General features: G+C 44.1%; 1 protein-coding gene across 1 annotated transcript in view; it reads right to left on the bottom strand.

The window, feature by feature from the left end:
• The window catches only part of STK24 (serine/threonine kinase 24), a 44422-nt gene that overhangs the window by 6302 nt on the left and 20485 nt on the right, over positions 1–17635 (bottom strand). The window contains exons 3-10 of the mRNA XM_082218757.1: positions 11525–11581; positions 9848–9956; positions 9503–9660; positions 7846–8031; positions 6398–6543; positions 4494–4617; positions 2735–2803; positions 395–531 (exon numbers count right to left, since the gene is read on the bottom strand). Coding sequence (XP_082074883.1) covers positions 395–531; positions 2735–2803; positions 4494–4617; positions 6398–6543; positions 7846–8031; positions 9503–9660; positions 9848–9956; positions 11525–11581 — 986 coding nt within the window. The remainder of the gene's footprint in view (positions 1–394; positions 532–2734; positions 2804–4493; positions 4618–6397; positions 6544–7845; positions 8032–9502; positions 9661–9847; positions 9957–11524; positions 11582–17635) is intronic.

The raw sequence follows: 17635 nt of genomic DNA, 5'->3' as shown, positions 1-17635 counted from the left end.
GTCGGCATTCGAAAGCCGTAACGTTCTACTTCCAAAGCATTCGGCAACCGAGGTTCCACTGTATGTCCAATCTGATAGCAAACAGTAAATTGGTGAATAACACAAGACTATTCCTTAGATTAAAGAGTCAATAGTTCTGCTAATAACTTATGCCCTGTGACATCCTTGATTGTAGAAATGTTACTCCACTTACTAAATCATACAATATTACCTAATATGCATGAGATCAAACAAGCAGGGATTTCTGCTAGGAGAATTCACATCTCCTTCTGGCAGAGAATTCAGGTTTCATACGCTTTGGCCATGTGGGTTAGGATACCACTGATACATTTACGTTGAAGGAATCACACTAAATTGGATAATACTGTTTCCTGCTAGGTGGCTTTACTATTACCTCTGAAGCCTCTCCACAAGCTCTGTCACCATGGTATCTGAAATGCCTGGACATGCTTCTTCAGCCAAATAGATTGCCTCTCTCAGTTCTTCTATGGATCCCATGTTCCCCCCGCAAGCTTGACTCCTCTCTTTCAGCTGAATCAAAATTAAAAAGGGTGTTAGCCATGTAACCATTTGAAATGCGTATACAATCTAAATGAGCAGAAGGGTTTTTTTAAAAAATCAAGTACCACCACACTTTAGGTGTACAGACTGCATGGAGATCTACAACGTAAATTGAAACTATTTTATGTTATCAAGCAAATCTCAGCTAAGGAAGATCGGAATCTCTAAAAGCATGAGCAGGGCTTTAACTTGACAACTGCTTATAAATGCATGGTTTAATGCAGGGCAACATTCTACACAGATACATGTATAGCAGGGTCATGTCCCTTATTTTCAGCACAATAGCCTTTCCCATCCTGATCTCCCTCCCTGAACGATATGTTCCCTTTAAAAGCACCAGGAACTCACAGAAGTAACGAGGAGGCTGCTGTGCCAAAAAAGGAAAGTAATTTCACCGCACAAATAAATTGCCTCTAATGGCAACGAACACATTTAGTGAGTCACTAGGCTACCTTTTCGTTGGGAAAGAGTCCTTTTTCGTCTCCTAATATGAATTTGCCACTTCATGCCCAAGACTCAGAGTGGTTAACAGTTTTAACCCAGCAAAATAAAAACTGCAGAATCGAACACACAGCTAATATATAAAAAGCAGCTGTGTGTGTGTGTTATGGGGAATGGTTGGCGCCTCTCACACCACAAGGTGCTTCTCCGGCGCTGTGGGGTACGCAGGTGGCTCTGTGGGTTTGGGAAACTCTGCTCTAACTCTTGAAGACCAGAAGATGGACAGATACCCACTTTATGAAGTACTCTGCAGGCAGTAATGTGTACTCCCAACTCTGGTGCATATTATATTCAAGTTTCGACAGTCTATCTCCTGCTGCTACCATGATGTAACCTTTCCCCAACATGGAGCTCCCCAGATATTGCTGGACTACAGCCCCCATCATCGCTAGGCGAGGTGGAAAGGATGCCCTAGTGCCTTTCAGCATCAAGTCCTGGTTCAAACATATATCTCTCCCAAAATCCCCCTAGGCCTTAAGCTAGGAAGCTGCTCTATCTCAGCTCCAGCCTCCCATCTGCTGCGCAGCAAGAATGCTGTTGAACTTCTTTGCAGAGTTATTGCAAAGACAGGATAGTCTTTGAGCTTCTGAACAGGGCTACATAGGTATTTAATTGTTACTACTACTATTTCTAATATGAAGGGATCAAAATATCACTGCAACTCAGGGTTTCCCAAACTGGAGTCTCCAGCTGTTTTTATACTACAATTCCCATCATCCCCAACCACTAGGGATGATGGGAGTTGTAGTCCAAAATCTGCTGGAGACCCATGTTTGGGAAACCCTGCTGTAATTCTCATTTTTTTAAAAATGAAATCTTGCATTTATCCTATATGTACTTAAAGAAGCAAAACTAATTACATTTGTTTTCCTGTATTTTCTCCCATCATTTCTAAAGCGGGGGTGGGGAACACCGGGCTCAGGGACCAAATAGGTAAAGGTAAAGGTACCCCTGCCCGTACGGGCCCGTCGTGACCGACTCTGGGATTGCGTGCTCATCTCGCTTAAGAGGCCGGGGGCCAGCGCTGTCCAAAGACACTTCCGGGTCACGTGGCCAGCGTGACGAAGCTGCTCTGGCGAGCCAGCACCAGCGCAGCGCACGGAAACGCCGTTTACCTTCCCACTATAAAGCGGTACCTATTTATCTACTTGCACTAAAGAGTGCTTTCGAACTGCTAGGTGGGCAGGAGCTGGGACCGAAAGACAGGAGCTCACCCCGCCGCGGGGATTTGAACCACCGACCTTACGATCGGCAAGTCCTAGGCACTGAGGTTTTACCCACAGCGCCACCCGCGTCCCTCAGGGACCAAATACACAGACTCTATTTGTTGCTTGGGACGCTTCCCCAAGCCCTGCCTCTCCTACCCAGACGACAACCCTCACCATGCCAGGCTCCACAGTCTCTCTGAGAGCATCTGCCTGGCTGGAATGGTTCCTTAAATGGCGAAAGCATGTCTAGCTTGCCAAGAGGGAGGAATGTACGTATATAGAGAGACTTTTGCATGTCAGGAATGTAGCCTACTATACAAAAGGGAGGATCATATATTTTGCTCCGCCCATTTTGTACCTGGCCCCACCCACCACCGGCACGAGTCCCCCAACCAGGAAGGCTGACCACAAGGCAATGTGGTCCTCACGTTGACTGGAAAACGGTGAACCTGATGGAAATTTACCTCTGTGAATAATGGCGATATGATTGTTGATAAGCACCGAGATAAAGGACGCCTTTGAATGGTATTTTCCTTTGGGAGAAAAAACAAAGAATTCCATAATACATCAAGCGAGATACATCTACTGAACATTTTCTCATTCTTTTCCTATAGTCTACATTTTATACAACACACACTTCCAAGTACAAATACATCCAGAATTCATTAATGCATTATTGCAAGCTGAAATTCAATTTTGAACAAGTGGAAATCCTTCTGTATATCACATAACAAAAGTTCTATTACAAATAACAAGGAAATGTAGTTAAACAGACAATTAACTATGTAGCAAAGCGTACTTTAGGATTATGAAATATTTCAGATGTGCAATACCAAATAAGTTAAATTTGAGGTGGGTGGGAAGTATGTATCTGATGAAACTTCAGGAAGGAGTTGGTTTACTATTTGCAAAAATATAAAATAAAACCAAGGGAAGACATTACAGGAACACATGTGCACATGCTTAATGCGTAAACCGGCACACTGAGGATGGGAAACAACTGCTGCATCACTGCCACATGCCAACCCAGGAATATCTTTCAGCGGCACTAATACAGTGGCTGCTGCTAGCATCATCAGATGCAGCATTGCACAAAGCAATCACAGGTTTGGGTAGACAGACTCTGTGATACGGATAGCATTAAAAATATCCCATCTGCCAGCTACTTGTCCCAGAGATCTGGCAAAGCCCCCTTTTCACTGTTGTTCCCAAATGCCCAACACCCGGTTGACTGTCAGGCACAGGGGAACCACAGCAAAAGGGGCTTTGCCAGCCCTATGCTTGGCACTTGGGAAGCACCGCACACAGGAAACTGCTGCTTTGAAAGCCCTTTTTCTGTACTTCCAAAGGGCTGGCAAAGCTGCTTTCTGCAAGGATCGGCTGTGCGATCAGGTTCCAGCTGTGTCTATCTGCCCCACATCTGACACCACATAGAAGGCCAGGTCTGGGGTAGGTGGGCATGGTTTGGGGGAAATTGCCTCTCAGGCCAAACTGGGACCCTTGCCGGGTCAAAATTGGCCCATGGGCCAGAGGTTCCCCAAACCCATTTCGTTTCACAGGAATTTCGATGGAACCTATACTTAGGAGTCTGCACACCGAGTTCTGAATGTGCAGAGTTACAAAGGGTTGCACCCAACGTTGCTGTTCCGCTTGCACAACCGACACCTGTTTGTGCAATGGAACGTGCCCTTCTTCTCCTGCAGCCCTCTGCACACCACCTCGACTGCTCCACAAAGTTTAGGGCAGGGGTCGGCAAGGTTTACCTCGCCAGGCCGGTTCACTCCAGTGGAGATCCCTCCGTGGACCGGATTGCGCGTGTGTGTGAGCACACGGCCACGATTTCTGGTGTTTACGTAGACACAATTTCCGGCGTCTGCGCAGATGCGATTTTCAGCGCCGCAGAAGCGAGTTCCTTTGCTGCGCCTGTTTAGCGCAGCACACGGAGACTCGCCAAGCGGGCAGCTCGGGGGCCGGTTTAACAACCCCCGTGGGCCGCTTGTGACCCATGGGGCTTAGGTTGCCGACCCCTGGTTTAGGGCACCTCCTGGAGCTAATTTTGTGGCTGCACAGAGAGGAAGAGGAAGTCCTGTTAAGCAAGAGAAACTCTGCATGCAGGATACAGCCTGAAACCTCACATGTAAGCTGTGATAATGAAAGTTGAAAAGCATGCATTTCTTCTTAAAATACTTTCAGTTTCTTGTTTCCTCCAGTGTCTATAAATACCTTGTTCCTTTCCCACTCGTGTAGCTGAGTAGCTCCATTCTCGAGGTTCTTGGGATCTTTCTCTCGGATTGTAAATATCCAGTCACCTGAATCACTGCCACCCGAGGCTTGGCCATCTGTTTCCCTTTAGCACAAATATTTTTTCATGGGTTATGGCAAAGAAAATAATCACATTGTTCATATGATCGTCATCGGCTGTTAATAAAACTAAACTGGCAAACTCGAACATGATTGCTTTAAGCCAACGCTATCACCAAAATTCAAAGTTTTTATAGACAGAAAAAGCGATCTGAAATAGGTTTTTAATAATTAGGTGCCAGAATTATTACATCCAGCATAAATTACAAATCTGCTCCATGATCCATTTCTGGATTTATACAATCTTAATAGGTAAAGGACCCATGACAGTTAAGTCCAGTCGCAGACGATTCTGGGTTTGTGTGCTCATCTCGCTTTATAGGCCGAGGGAGCTGGCGTTTGTCTGCAGACAGTTTTCCCAGGTCATGTGGCCAGCATGACTAAGCCGCTTCTGGCGCAACCAGAGCAGCACACAGAAACGGCGTTTACCTTCCCGCCAGAGCGGTACCTATTTATCTACTTGCACTTTGGGCGTGCTTTTGAACTGCTAGGTTGACAGGAGCTGGGACTGAGCAACGGGAGCTCATCCCATCACGGGGATTCAAACCGCCGACCTTCTGATTGGCAAGCCCAAGAGGCTCAGTGGTTTAGACCACAGCACCACCCGCATCCCACAACATTCTACATCTTAGCAGCATGCAACAAGCCAAACTAAAGCATGAGTGTTTTGGTAATTTGGTAATAGCACTCCATCACCATTCTTAGGGATTTTTTTTGTCTATTCAAGCTGAAATCAAGACAAATGTAAAAAGTGTGCATGTGTATCACATCTGTCCCTGTGAGTTAATCAGAAAAGCTCCTTAACACAATCTCAGCAACGTAGACTTTAAAAACAGCACTTTTTAAATACTGTCCTACAGCTCTCTTATGCACAAGGGTGCCATGCTTGGGACATGCTTGCTTCAGAGTATTCCTCCTATACTTCATTGGGGGGGGTGTGTGTTAATGTTTAAGGTTATTTTTTATAAAAACAACAACAACCAGATTAACAAATTTAACAAATTTTAAGATTAACAGTTTAAAAAATAAAAATTAATTTCCAACTGAATAAATCCTTAGAGGTTGACTTCCCACTCTTATCTTCATGGTGGTTTTTTTGCCGGACCTTTCCTGCTGCATTATACAAAAAAAATCTTATCTATTACAAAACTTTGATTAAATTATTTTCATAATTCTTTCTCAAATCCCACTCATTTATCTATGATGCTACCCCAAATAGTCCAAAAAAAAAAAACCAAAGAACTGCACTCTTTTAAAAAAAAATCCTTGTCTTTCTTGATCTCTTACTTGTTGTCCTCATGTTCTTTTACTTCTAAAATCCAACTTTAATTAAAACTTTCCCTCCCACACTTCAGATCACAGGTGACTGCTCCAGAGTTATTTCTGGTTACCCAAAGCATTGAAAAAGGAAGGATTATGTACATACAGGGGTACTTCGGAAGTTGAACGAAATCCATTCCCGAAGTCTGTTAGACTTCCAAAACGTTTGGAAACCAAGGCGTGGCTTCTGATTGGCTGCAGGAAGCCGCGTCGGACGTTCGGGTTCCAAAGAACGTTTGCAAACCAGAACACTCACTTCTGGGTTCGTGGCATTCGGAAGCCAAAATGTTAGACTCGCAAGGCGTTTGGAATCCAAGGTACAACTATACTCTTAAAGTTACGTTACTTTTTAGCAGTTTAATTTTGAGTATGCCCAAGATATATTGTTGTTGTTTTTTTAAGCTTGCCCCACCACATCTGCAGTATTCTCCCGCTTTCCCGCTTACCCATCTGAATCTTCAGAGCTGGAGTTATCATGGTTCTGCTCAGACTTCCATCTTTTATGCCTGTCGATGAGATCTGTCAAGTAAGAGGTTTTCTTTGCATTCCGTATTATAAACTTGTGCTTCAGCAGTTCTTTTGCCGTTGGTCTCTTAAAAATAAAAGCAAGTTGCTTTGCTTAATACACTTCAGTTGATTTGCAAGGAGATAGCTGAGAAAAAGAAACTGAAGTCCACCAAAATGCTAAACATACAGTCACTGAAGACAGACACCAGGCATTGGTTTATTTTAAGAAATGTGTATTTGTGGCTAATGAATGCTTAATTCTCCTGTATTACTTTTATTCCTTTCTCAGCATATAGCAGGGGTAGGCAACCTAAGGCCTGGGGGCTGGATCCAGCCCAATCAACTTCTAATTCTGGCCCACGGACGGTCCAGGAATCAGCGTGTTTTTACATTAGTAGAATGTGTATTTTTATTTAAAATGCATCTCTGGGTTATTTGTGGGGCATAGGAATTTGTTTGTGGTTTTTTTTTCAAAATATAGTCCAGCCCACCACATGGTCTGAGGGACGGTGGCCCAGCCCATGGCTGAAAAAGGTTGCTGACCCCTGGCATATAGATTTCACTAATAATATACATAGGTGGAAAGATGAGCCATAGTAGACTTTAGGCATGGATTCACTGATACTTTTAGACGGATTCGTCAATGCAATACATGCACAGCTACCTAAATCCCTAGCTGCCAATCAAGCGTTTCCCTATTCCACATTCCAGAAACAACCATTGCACACAACAGGAAGGTGGTCAATGCATTGGCTGAAACCCTTCGCCCCGTCCAAGTGCTTCCACGACAAAAGTAGTTGCTAATCAGCAGTATAGATTGATCATAAAAAGTTAGAAACAGCTTAAAATGTAGGTAGCTTGTAAACCTCCATCAAAATATTTTGATCCTAGAGAATATAAGAAAGCTCAACGATTTTGTGGAAGTGACACCTGTTTGTCATCAGCCTGAACAAAATGTGGACTGAATACACAAAGTGAAACCCACATGCACATGGTTTTGGCGAAGATTTTTGAATTTGAAAGAAACCCTCTCAATTCTCCTTTATCTTAACTGAAAGAGGCTGTTTTGAATGAAATGCTGCGGCAACCCAGTTGGATAGGTGAGGTACAAATAACATTATTATTATTATTATTATTATTAAATTAATGTGTGATCAATTTTTTTTAAAGTAACATAGGAAGGATAAAGGCAGACATTTTCACGATAAAGCTCCACAAAAAACAGGGATGTATCAGAATAAAATTATTTTGTTGTTAAAAAAAAAAAGTATATCCAATACACAGAACGTTCAAACGTTATCGAAAGTTCAGTCTTCCATTTTCCCACATGTGCGTTAAGCAATATGACCAAAGGTATATGGGGTGTGGAAAAACCAAAACAACTTACAAAACTTGGGTCCTTGTTCAAGCAGGCTTCAACGAACTCCTTCAGAGGTTTGCTGTAGTTTCCTTCTAATGTTGGTGGGTTGTTCTTTGGGATCAGGAAGAGAACTTTCATGGGATGCAGCTCTGAATGAGGAGGCTCACCTTTCGCAAGCTCTATGGCTGTTATGCCCAGTGACCAGATATCTGCCTGCAACACAGAAGCCATCTTACTTACAGCAGGAGGGAGGCAAAAAGGGAGCCCTTTCGTTGAAACCAACTGCAACATTTCATTCATTTCACTGACTGATCATTCATGAAACAAGCACACCCTTCCCTCTGCATCTTAATTTTAGGTATTCGAAATAAGCACTCAAAATAAACATGTCTGTTTTTCAAACCCGTTTACGTAACAATTCTGGAAATATTATAATCCTAAACACCTGCGTGAGCAGTAAGGGCTATACAAAAGGGATCCAGGTAAATCCTCCTAAGAAAATTTCAGCGTGATGTACAGTCTGAAGGTCCTTGTGTGAGAGACAGGGAAGCAGAAATCTCTCAGGATGAGAGGCTGGGAGAAGAGAGGAACGCCCCCAGGTGAGAGCTGGGAGGACACGCCCTTTTCAGTATGGGACAAAAGTTAAGATATATTGGGGAGAGAGGATCCTGTACTTTTTATCTCTTCTATCTTTTCTTTCTTCTTTTAATCTCTGATTGTGTGTGTGTGTGTGTGTGTGTGTGCGCGCGCTTAGAACTAGCTTGTCTTTTATTGTACTCTGAAAAGCGTTAATAAGACATACAGTATATATACAAACCTATATATAGAAAATATACAGTATACAGTGATACCTCTGGTTACGTACTTAATTCGTTCCGGAGGTCCGTTCTTAACCTGAAACTGTTCTTAACCTGAAGCACCACTTTAGCTAATGAGGCCTCCCACTGCTGCAGCGCGATTTCTGTTCTCATTCTGAAGCAAAGTTCTTAACCCGAGGTACTACACAGTGGTACCTCGGGTTACATATGCTTAAGGTTACATACGCTTCAGATTACACATTCCGCTAACCCAGAAATAGTGCTTCAGGTTAAGAACTTTGCTTCAGGATGAGAACGGAAATCGTGCTCCGGCGGCGCGGCAGCAGCAGGAGGCCCCATTAGCTAAAGTGGTGCTTCAGGTTAAGAACAGTTTCAGGTTAAGAACGGACCTCCGGAATGAATTAAGTACTTAACCCGAGGTACCACTGTATTTCTGGGTTAGTGGAGTCTGTAACCTGAAGCGTATGTAACCCGAGGTTGGTTCTCGAATTTAATCTGTTCCAGGAGTCCATTCAACTCCAGAAACTGTTCAAAAACCAAGATGCAGCTTCCGATTGGCTGCAGGAGTTTCCTGCACTCAATCGGAAGCTGCAGAAGCTGCGTCGGACATTAGGCTTCCGAAAAATGTTCGCAAACTGGAACACTGACTTCCGGGTTTACGGCATTCGGGAGCTGATTTGTCCAGCAGCCAAGCCGTTCGAGTACCAAGGTAACACTGTGTGTGTGTGTGTGTGTGTGTGTGTGTGTGTGTGTGTGTGTCTCAATATCAGCATGGCAGATTAATATTACTTCACCTAACAAAGACAAAAGAAGAAAAGATTTTCAGGCCCAACTCTGAACCCTAAGCAGTCCTCCTTTACTCTTACCTTTGAATCATACGCTGACTGCTTTATTACTTCTGGTGCCATCCAAAACGGTGTACCCACAAAGGTATTTCTCTTTATTTGTGTATCAGTTAGTTGTCCGGCTACACCAAAATCTGCTAGTTTGACTTCTCCTTGTTCAGACAGCAGCACATTAGCAGCTAGAAAATATTTTTTTTGAAAAAGAATGTTGAGTTCGAATGTTTAAGCTAAACAGGTTGGCTTAGCCAAGGACCCACAGAAATAAGGACTAGCTTATGTGATTAGATTTCAGTGGGTCTACTCTAACCATGACTAAGACTAGATCCAACCCAAAGCGTTTGAAACACAAACCTTACAAAGTTTTACCTTTAATATCTCTGTGGATTTTCTTTTCTGAATGCAAATAATCAAGGCCTTTCAGAATCTCTCTCAATATCGTAGCAATCTGGATTTCATCAAGAGACCCTGGTTCTAACTAGGAGAAAACACAACAGATTATTTTTCCAAGATAAATGTCGCACAAATACAGCTGATAAACCTTTGTGGGTGAGGAAATTGAAAGTCAAGAATTTTAGACACTTCATACACAATAGAGGAGAAAACGTGAGAAATCAGCAACGACACAAAACTACAGAAGTATTTGACCATTTCTGCACATTCATGTTCTCAGACAGTGGCATTACAAAAAGCCAACTCGGGGTGTAAGCTTTTCCACTTGGGAACTGGGATAGGCTGGGAGGAAGGCTGCGAGGAATCGGAGGGAGGGTGCCGAAGAATCAGGCATTCAGCTGGAAGGGAATCTGCGCCCCTATAATCAGTTCAATACTGAATCACTTGTGGAGTTTTCCGTGTTTGACTGGGCTGCTCAAGGAGGACAGAGCCATTTGAGGCAAACAGCCTCTGCACACTCATCATTATTCCAATTTTATTGCAGCGGATCAAGGCTCACAGTTTTCCTATTCAATATCCAAGGAAGATGATTAAGAATGGGGCATTTATTCCAATAAAAATCAAATGAAACAATCAAAGTACTTTTTCCTGTATTATTAAGCCAAGAACTAATGGTTCAGGTACATAAATTTACCCTTTTACTAAAGTTAGTTAGCACAAATTTATGAGGCTTACATGAAGCTGGCTTGGAACCATCAAAGGGAGGGTGGGAAATAAATGCACGAAAGAAATAAATTCCTATTGGGGAGATCCAGTGTAGCAAAAACTTTTCTTCTTCCCAACCGCAGAATGCCGCGGCGAGACTCCTTACGGGGTCCTCGCTGCGAGATCACATTCACCCGGTGCTATACCAGCTGCACTGGCTCCCGGTGGAGTACAGGATCAGGTTTAAGGTGCTGGTTTTAACCTTTAAAGCCCTATACAGCCTAGGAGCCTCGTACCTACGGGACCGCCTCTCCTGGTATGTCCCACAGAGGAACTTACAGTCTTCAAACAAAAACATCCTGAAAGTCCCAGGCCACAGAGAGGTTAGGCTGGCCTCAACCAGAGCCAGGGCTTTTTCAGCTATGGCTCCAATCTGGTGGAACACTCTGTCCCAAGAGACCAGGGCCCTGCGGGACTTGACATCTTTCCGCAGGGCCTGCAAGACAGAGCTGTTCCACCAGGCCTTTGGTCAGGGCACAGCCTGACCCCCTCCCTTGGCAATCTTCACAGAACTTTAGCCTAATGGTTGCCATCAATTTCAGCTGAATTAATTTTATAATGAAATGATTTTAGAATGTTGTACTATTTTATTGTTGTTAGCCGCCCTGAGCCCGGCTTCGGCTGGGGAGGGCGGGATATAAATAAATTAATTATTATTATTATTATTATTATTATTATTATATTCCCGCTTGCACCTCCTATGCACTCTCAAGATATGACCTGGAGGGTTGGGGCACACCAGTGCAGGAGTGCTGGAGAAGTTGAATGTCTTTCTGTTTAAGCAGTCGGACCTCACTGGACGTCACTCTGAATTTATAATGCACATAGAAACAACTGCAAATTCAGATAAATACCCTTTAGTTCCATTACTATACGCTGATTACTTACAAGATCAAGAGCAGAACCTCCGCCAAGATATTCCATTATTATCCATAATTTTGTATCCTGTAAAGGTAGAAAAATATTTATCTAAATATCAGCCAAAAAATATTTAGAATTTTTTTTTTTACATAGTTTCCATTAATGCTTTATATATAAGTAAAAAATAGTGCCCAGTCCCTTTTCCTTTTGTGCCCTGCCTTTTAAAATGTAAGCCTGGGGAGCAAGCATTGCCTTACCACAAATATTCATAAGCTACTCTAGGAACTGGTTTTGACTGAAGGGAAATATATAAACACACACACACAGCTCTCTCCTGCAATTTTGCTTCTGCAAAACTAAGGAACATATACTTTTGAGGCCCTTATCCTGGAAATAAGTTCTGCTACTAAACAGAGTGAGTCTTCAGAGGAAACACCCATTTCGTAAACATATCAAACAGTTTCACTTTGTATGTCAACTTAAAAATGATGTGTTTCAAGTTAAAGCAGTGAAATAAGTTTAGGTTTCATAAAAAAGCAATTAACGGATATATTTCAATTTCTCCAAAAGTTTCAGTTTTCTTCCAAAAGGGGCAAATTGTCTTGAAAATTCCAGAAATTTTACACCCATAATTATATATATACTTGAGTAGAGTAGATACATCCGTAACTATATATATACTTGAGTAGAGTAGCTTACAAGCTATGTTCCAAGGATCCCCTAGGGTTGCCCAAAAACTCTTCAGGGGTCCCTCAAACCAAAGATCAATAATGGTTGGCAGGTGTTCCTCAAAGGACAGCTTGCCCATTATTCCAATCTTTGTCTACAGTGGCTTAGGACCACAATACCTCAAGGATCGCCTCTTTCCATGTGAACCTACCCAGACCCTGAGATCATCTTCTGAGGCCCTTCTTCGTGTACCCTCTCCTTGAGAGGTCCGGAGGGTGGAAACACGAATGGTCCTTCTCTGCAGTGGCTCCCCATTTGTGGAATGCGCTTCCCAGTGAGGTTCGCCTGGCGCCTTCAATATATATTTTTAGGCACCAGGAGAAAACTTTCCTCAACATAAGAAGGTTATTATGAAGACGTCATTTCCTCTTTCAGCAAGTCTGCTAAGTGGTGGTTTTTATCCTAATCAGTATCTGTGTTAGATCTGAATATTTTTAATATGCTGTTCTCTTTATTGTATTGTGAAATTGCTTCAACATGCTTCAACAGAAACAATTCATAAATGAAGCAAACAACAACAGCACCATTAACATTATTTTGCATTTCTACCATACGTGGATCTGAGGCTTAGGATATTTTTCCAGCACAGTCAAGGGTGCACAACCTCAGCAACCCTACACTTAAATACCATCCAAGCACAATTCACTGCCAGTAATCAGTTTGTTTAATATTAGCAGTTCCGTGGACTCATGACTCATTCCCTCCAAATACAGAAGCAAACAGTTTCTTAAAGAGTCAATGGATGCAATCCAAAAAAGTCTGCAGCTCACTCAACATGCGCATAAGAGATTTTAACTTTTCTTTTTAAGGCAACTACAGTCTGGCCTCCTCAGCCATCAAAGCTGCTTCCTAAATTCCCAGAAGTTGCAAAAGCAGTTTGCAGAGAGGGGCAAGGCTGTAAATTTTAAAAAGAAATAGAAAGCTCTGATTGCTACATGCACTCTTTTGTGTATTCAAATGCGCTTTCAAGGCCAAAAAGCCAAACTTGCCTTGCTTGCAATACTGCTGGCTCAATTAAGTGAAACTATTTACTGAGGAAAATATCCCTTTATACTCTGCTTCTCTGACAGTTGAATGAACAAATATTTTGGCCAACATACAATATCATATTTATCATGCACTTGAAACATATACAGTGGTACCTCAGGTTAAGTACTTAATTTGTTCTGGAGGTCCGTTCTTAACCTGAAACTGTTCTTAACCTGAAGCACCATTTTAGCTAATGGGGCCTCCCACTGCCGCCGTGCCGCCGTAGCACGATTTCTGTTCTCATCCTGAAGCAAAGTTCTTAACTTGAAGCACTATTTCTGGGTTAGCGGAGTCTGTAACCTGAAGTGTATGTAACCTGAAGCGTATGTAACCCGAGGTACCACTGTATAATGAAAGGGATACTATCACAAGGTAACCCTGGGGACAGGGTCTTCTTATTCTGCAAACACAATATTAGTCGATATAGCAAGTGTTATTTGCAACTGCTTTTCACCAACTCTCCCCCTCAATTTACCAATAACCCCCCCCCTTAACCTCACAGAATCATCGAACTGTAGAGTTGGAAGGGGCCCCCAACATCATATAGCTCAACCTATTGCAATGCTGGAATCCTGTCCAGAACTGTGCCTTGGTGGGATCAAACCACCAACCTTCTGGTTCAAAGCCAGATGGATTGATCCAGTGCACCACCTAAGATCTCAATCCAAATGTATTGCCCATGAATGTCTTATCATCATTTCAATGACTGTAAGGGGGAGGGGATTTATTACATTCTTGAGTATTTGGCCTATTTTCAGAGCAACGGTGCCTCTTTGCCCCTAGTCTAGAAATAGTTTTCTCTATAGTTTGTTCCCGAACATGGAAGATGATATTTATGGAGGAAGAGCTCAGGGAACTGCCCTGTGTCCCGCAAATGGCACAAGGAGGAACTACAACATTAAAATATGTGGGCATGAACATAAGTTTTAGAGCCAAAGAAACAGTTTGGGGGAAGCCAATATCACATGTGCTGCATTATTACAAAAAAGAAAGGACAGGTGATTCATGCTAATTCTCCCATTATATTCAAATGGATTATGTCTGTGTCATATTCAACTCTGGTCACATCCATTTGGGACAAAAACCTGGAAGTATCCATAGAAACAAAATAAAGATTATTAGAGGCCTAAAACTGATGGCCCATAAATAGCAGGAGGAAAAACCAATATGTTCAGTTTGGAGGAGAGAAATGGGAAATAAGACTTCTCAAAAACAAGGCTTTTCTCCAATATGAGATGACAACATCCTGCACCCACAAAGGGCTAAGACTCACATTAGGAAGAATTTTTGAACTCCAGGAGTGAAGAAGCATGGCAATCAATTGCCTGAACTTACATGAAATCTCTAGTCCAATAGAATATGTCAAAAAATACTGATTAAATGACTTGAAGCAGACTTGATCCCCAAGGCAGAAGGAATTAGTGAGTTAGCTTCTGAAGATCAAAGTCCGGCAAAGAAGGGAATCTGTCACTGAAGTTGAAAGTGGACCGTTCTTTGCAACAGAGATGCTTTAGACCAGATCCTTGACCTATGGATGGGGAACTAAACAATGGCAGGCAAAGTCCTTCGTTTCCATTTCTGTATTAGTTCTAATAAAAGGTGTAGCCTACAATGTTCTAAAGGCCTTTACAAGTAAAATGCTTGGAAGTCGTCCACTAAAAAATGAGAATTAAGTACTTTAAGTCGCCCAAATGTTTTACTCCTACATTCACAGACTGACCTCTGCAACCCTTTTATCTATGTTTCCTTTGATCACTATCTTCCAGTTGCTAAATCTCACTTCTCCAGGTAACACTATAAGCATTAAAAAACAAAAACACCTTTACAAATCAAGTATGTAGCATCTTCAGCAAATACTAGGGTTGGAAGATGCTTCTTTTAAAAATTGCAGCATTAGTCTCTTGCAGCAAGAAATGCAGACAACTGGTTTACTGAAGCCTAGATTTTTATGGGCAGGAGCAGATTTCACTAGATGAGTAAGCTGTATTTCTTCCATTCTTGCTGAGTTCCACTTAAGCAACTTGTCCAATGTTGCGAAAAGGGACTGGTAAAGATAAGAGGGAGCATAAAGCAGAAATACTCATTTGTGGTATGTCAAATCAACGTGGTATCCACTTAAGAGATGAGCCCAGACACCGAAGCTCTAGTCTTGCTTCAGATCCAAGGACCAATAATGCATTTTAATGATTTCCTTGTGTTGACTAGATTGACTTTGCCAATTGTAGTGTACCACCTTTAACACGAAAAGGCCTGGAATCAAAAGGTGCAATCTCAGGGATTATAGGGTTTCTATAATCCTGCAAGGAAACCTTTGAGAGATGAAAATGTTGGGCTGAAGATCATTCTCAAGACAGGTTGCAGAACTGATTAGAAGCCATTGGCTGGTGAGCATTTCTAAGATGCTTACCTCTTTTGAAGTCCCTCGTATCATGATGGATGCTATCTGCCCTTGAACTACATCCCTTTGATGGGAGAAATACTCAGCTCTGAAGAAGTGTGCATGCACACGAAAGCTCATACCAAGAACTAACTTAGTTGGTCTTTAAGGTGCTACTGGAAGGAATTTTTTTATTTTGACTATGGCAGACCAACACGGTTACCTATCTGTAATCAGCTCCAAATGTTATCTTCTAAACCAGTATTTCCCAACCTTTTTTGGGCAAAGGCACACTTGTTTCATGAAAAAAATCTCGAGGCACACCACCATTACAGCCCCGTGACGTCAGCGCGCAGCGTCACGCCGGGAGGGACATGAATTGCTAGCAAATTACATAATCACCTCCTTGAGGGCTGGCTCATCTTCTCTGAAGGCAGATCCCATTAATTAACAGCACAGACTCACACCACAGCCAAGACGAGGGGGGGAAACCTCAGTCATGCACAGTCATGCACATGTGGGGGCTAAATGAGGACGAAGACCGGGCAGAGAGCAGGGTTCAAATCACCCCACCTGGCCAGGACAATCCCTGGGTGCTCCCTTGGGCCACTCGCCTGACCCACCTCGCAGGGCTGTTGTTGCGAGGATAACACGGGGAGAACCACGCGCCCCCTGGGAGCTCCTTGGAGGAGAAAGCGGGCGATGAATGCAATGCACGAAATATATGAGAGGCGACCAGGTTTTGCAGGTGAGGGGGCCCCGCCAGCCTCCGCTTCCAACACCCGGCGCAACGACGCCGAAGTTTCCCCCCGGGCTTGGCTCGGGGAGCAGCGCTGCTCCCCCCCGGCTCCCCTTCGCCCTCCCGGCTCTCTCTGCCGCCCACTGGGGACCCCCCTCACCTGCCAAGTCCGGAGCGCCGGTGGAAGTTGCATGCATGCATGCAGGGCGCCGCGTTGCCATTGCATTGCACTGCACTCCATGCAACGCCTGCACGCATGCATTGCCTTGCACACCCGCCAAGGGGTCTCCCTGCGGTCCGATGCGTCCCCTCCGGCGCGGATGCAGCATTGCAAAAATACCCCCCCGATGCAGCCCTACCTGGGGGGCAGCCTCCGACTCCGCCGCTCCGCCTCCGCGGGGATCCCTGGGCTCCATCCTGCTGCCCGATCTCCGCGGGGGCGCAGGCAGGCTGCGCGGGGTCTGCGCGGAAGAGCCCCTGCCCGCCCGGCCGCCGCCGCCGCGCTCATTCCATGGCCGGGAGAAGAGCGCTTCAAACAAAACGCCCGGCCCGCCAGGCCACGCTGGGAAAAGTAGTTTGCGCACCCCGCGCGGGCGCGGAGCCCAAGGGCGAGGGGACTACGGATCCCGGCAGCCCCCGCGCCGGGGACGGAGGGGGAGAGGCCGGGTGCAGGGATGGAGGGACGGGTGGGCGAGCGAGCGAGTGAGTGGCAGCCGCCAAGCCTTGGCCGAGAGCCAGGAAGGGCCTCCCCAGAGGAGGAGGAGGGAGGCGCAGAGCGGGAGGGAGGGAGGGAACCCCAGGGGTCATCTAGTGACGGCGCCCCAATCGAAAATTTGACTTAAAAAAAAAAAATCTTTCGAATTTTTTAATTTTTCCCGCGGCACACCAGGCAACATCTCGCGGCACACTAGTGTGCCGCGGAACAGTGGTTGGGAAACACTGTTCTAAACAACCAATTCTTACTGCAAGCTGCCCCAAAGATCCCTGCTGTCAGATAAGTTATTCTGGTTCTGCATATAGCACATTTGCCCTTTTCATTGAAAGATCCCCATCCATCCAAAATAGTAAACCACAAAGGGGGTCGGGGAGAGAGAATCCAAAGCAGAATGCAAAGAAAGCAGAAACAATTTCACACCTGAGGACTGATGCAACTCAAACATGGGCTAACAAAGCAGCTGAAATACAAATAGCTTTTCCCTGACATGAAACCCGATGTGAAGGTTTTTATTTATTTGTATCATTTCTCTATCGCTTAAGATTAGAT

Source organism: Podarcis vaucheri, assembly GCF_965113315.1.
Source record: "Podarcis vaucheri genome assembly, chromosome: 4".
NCBI classification, from domain to species: Eukaryota; Metazoa; Chordata; class Lepidosauria; order Squamata; family Lacertidae; genus Podarcis; species Podarcis vaucheri.
Note: the sequence above shows the minus strand (reverse complement) of the source record. Positions and strands in the feature narration are given on the sequence as shown.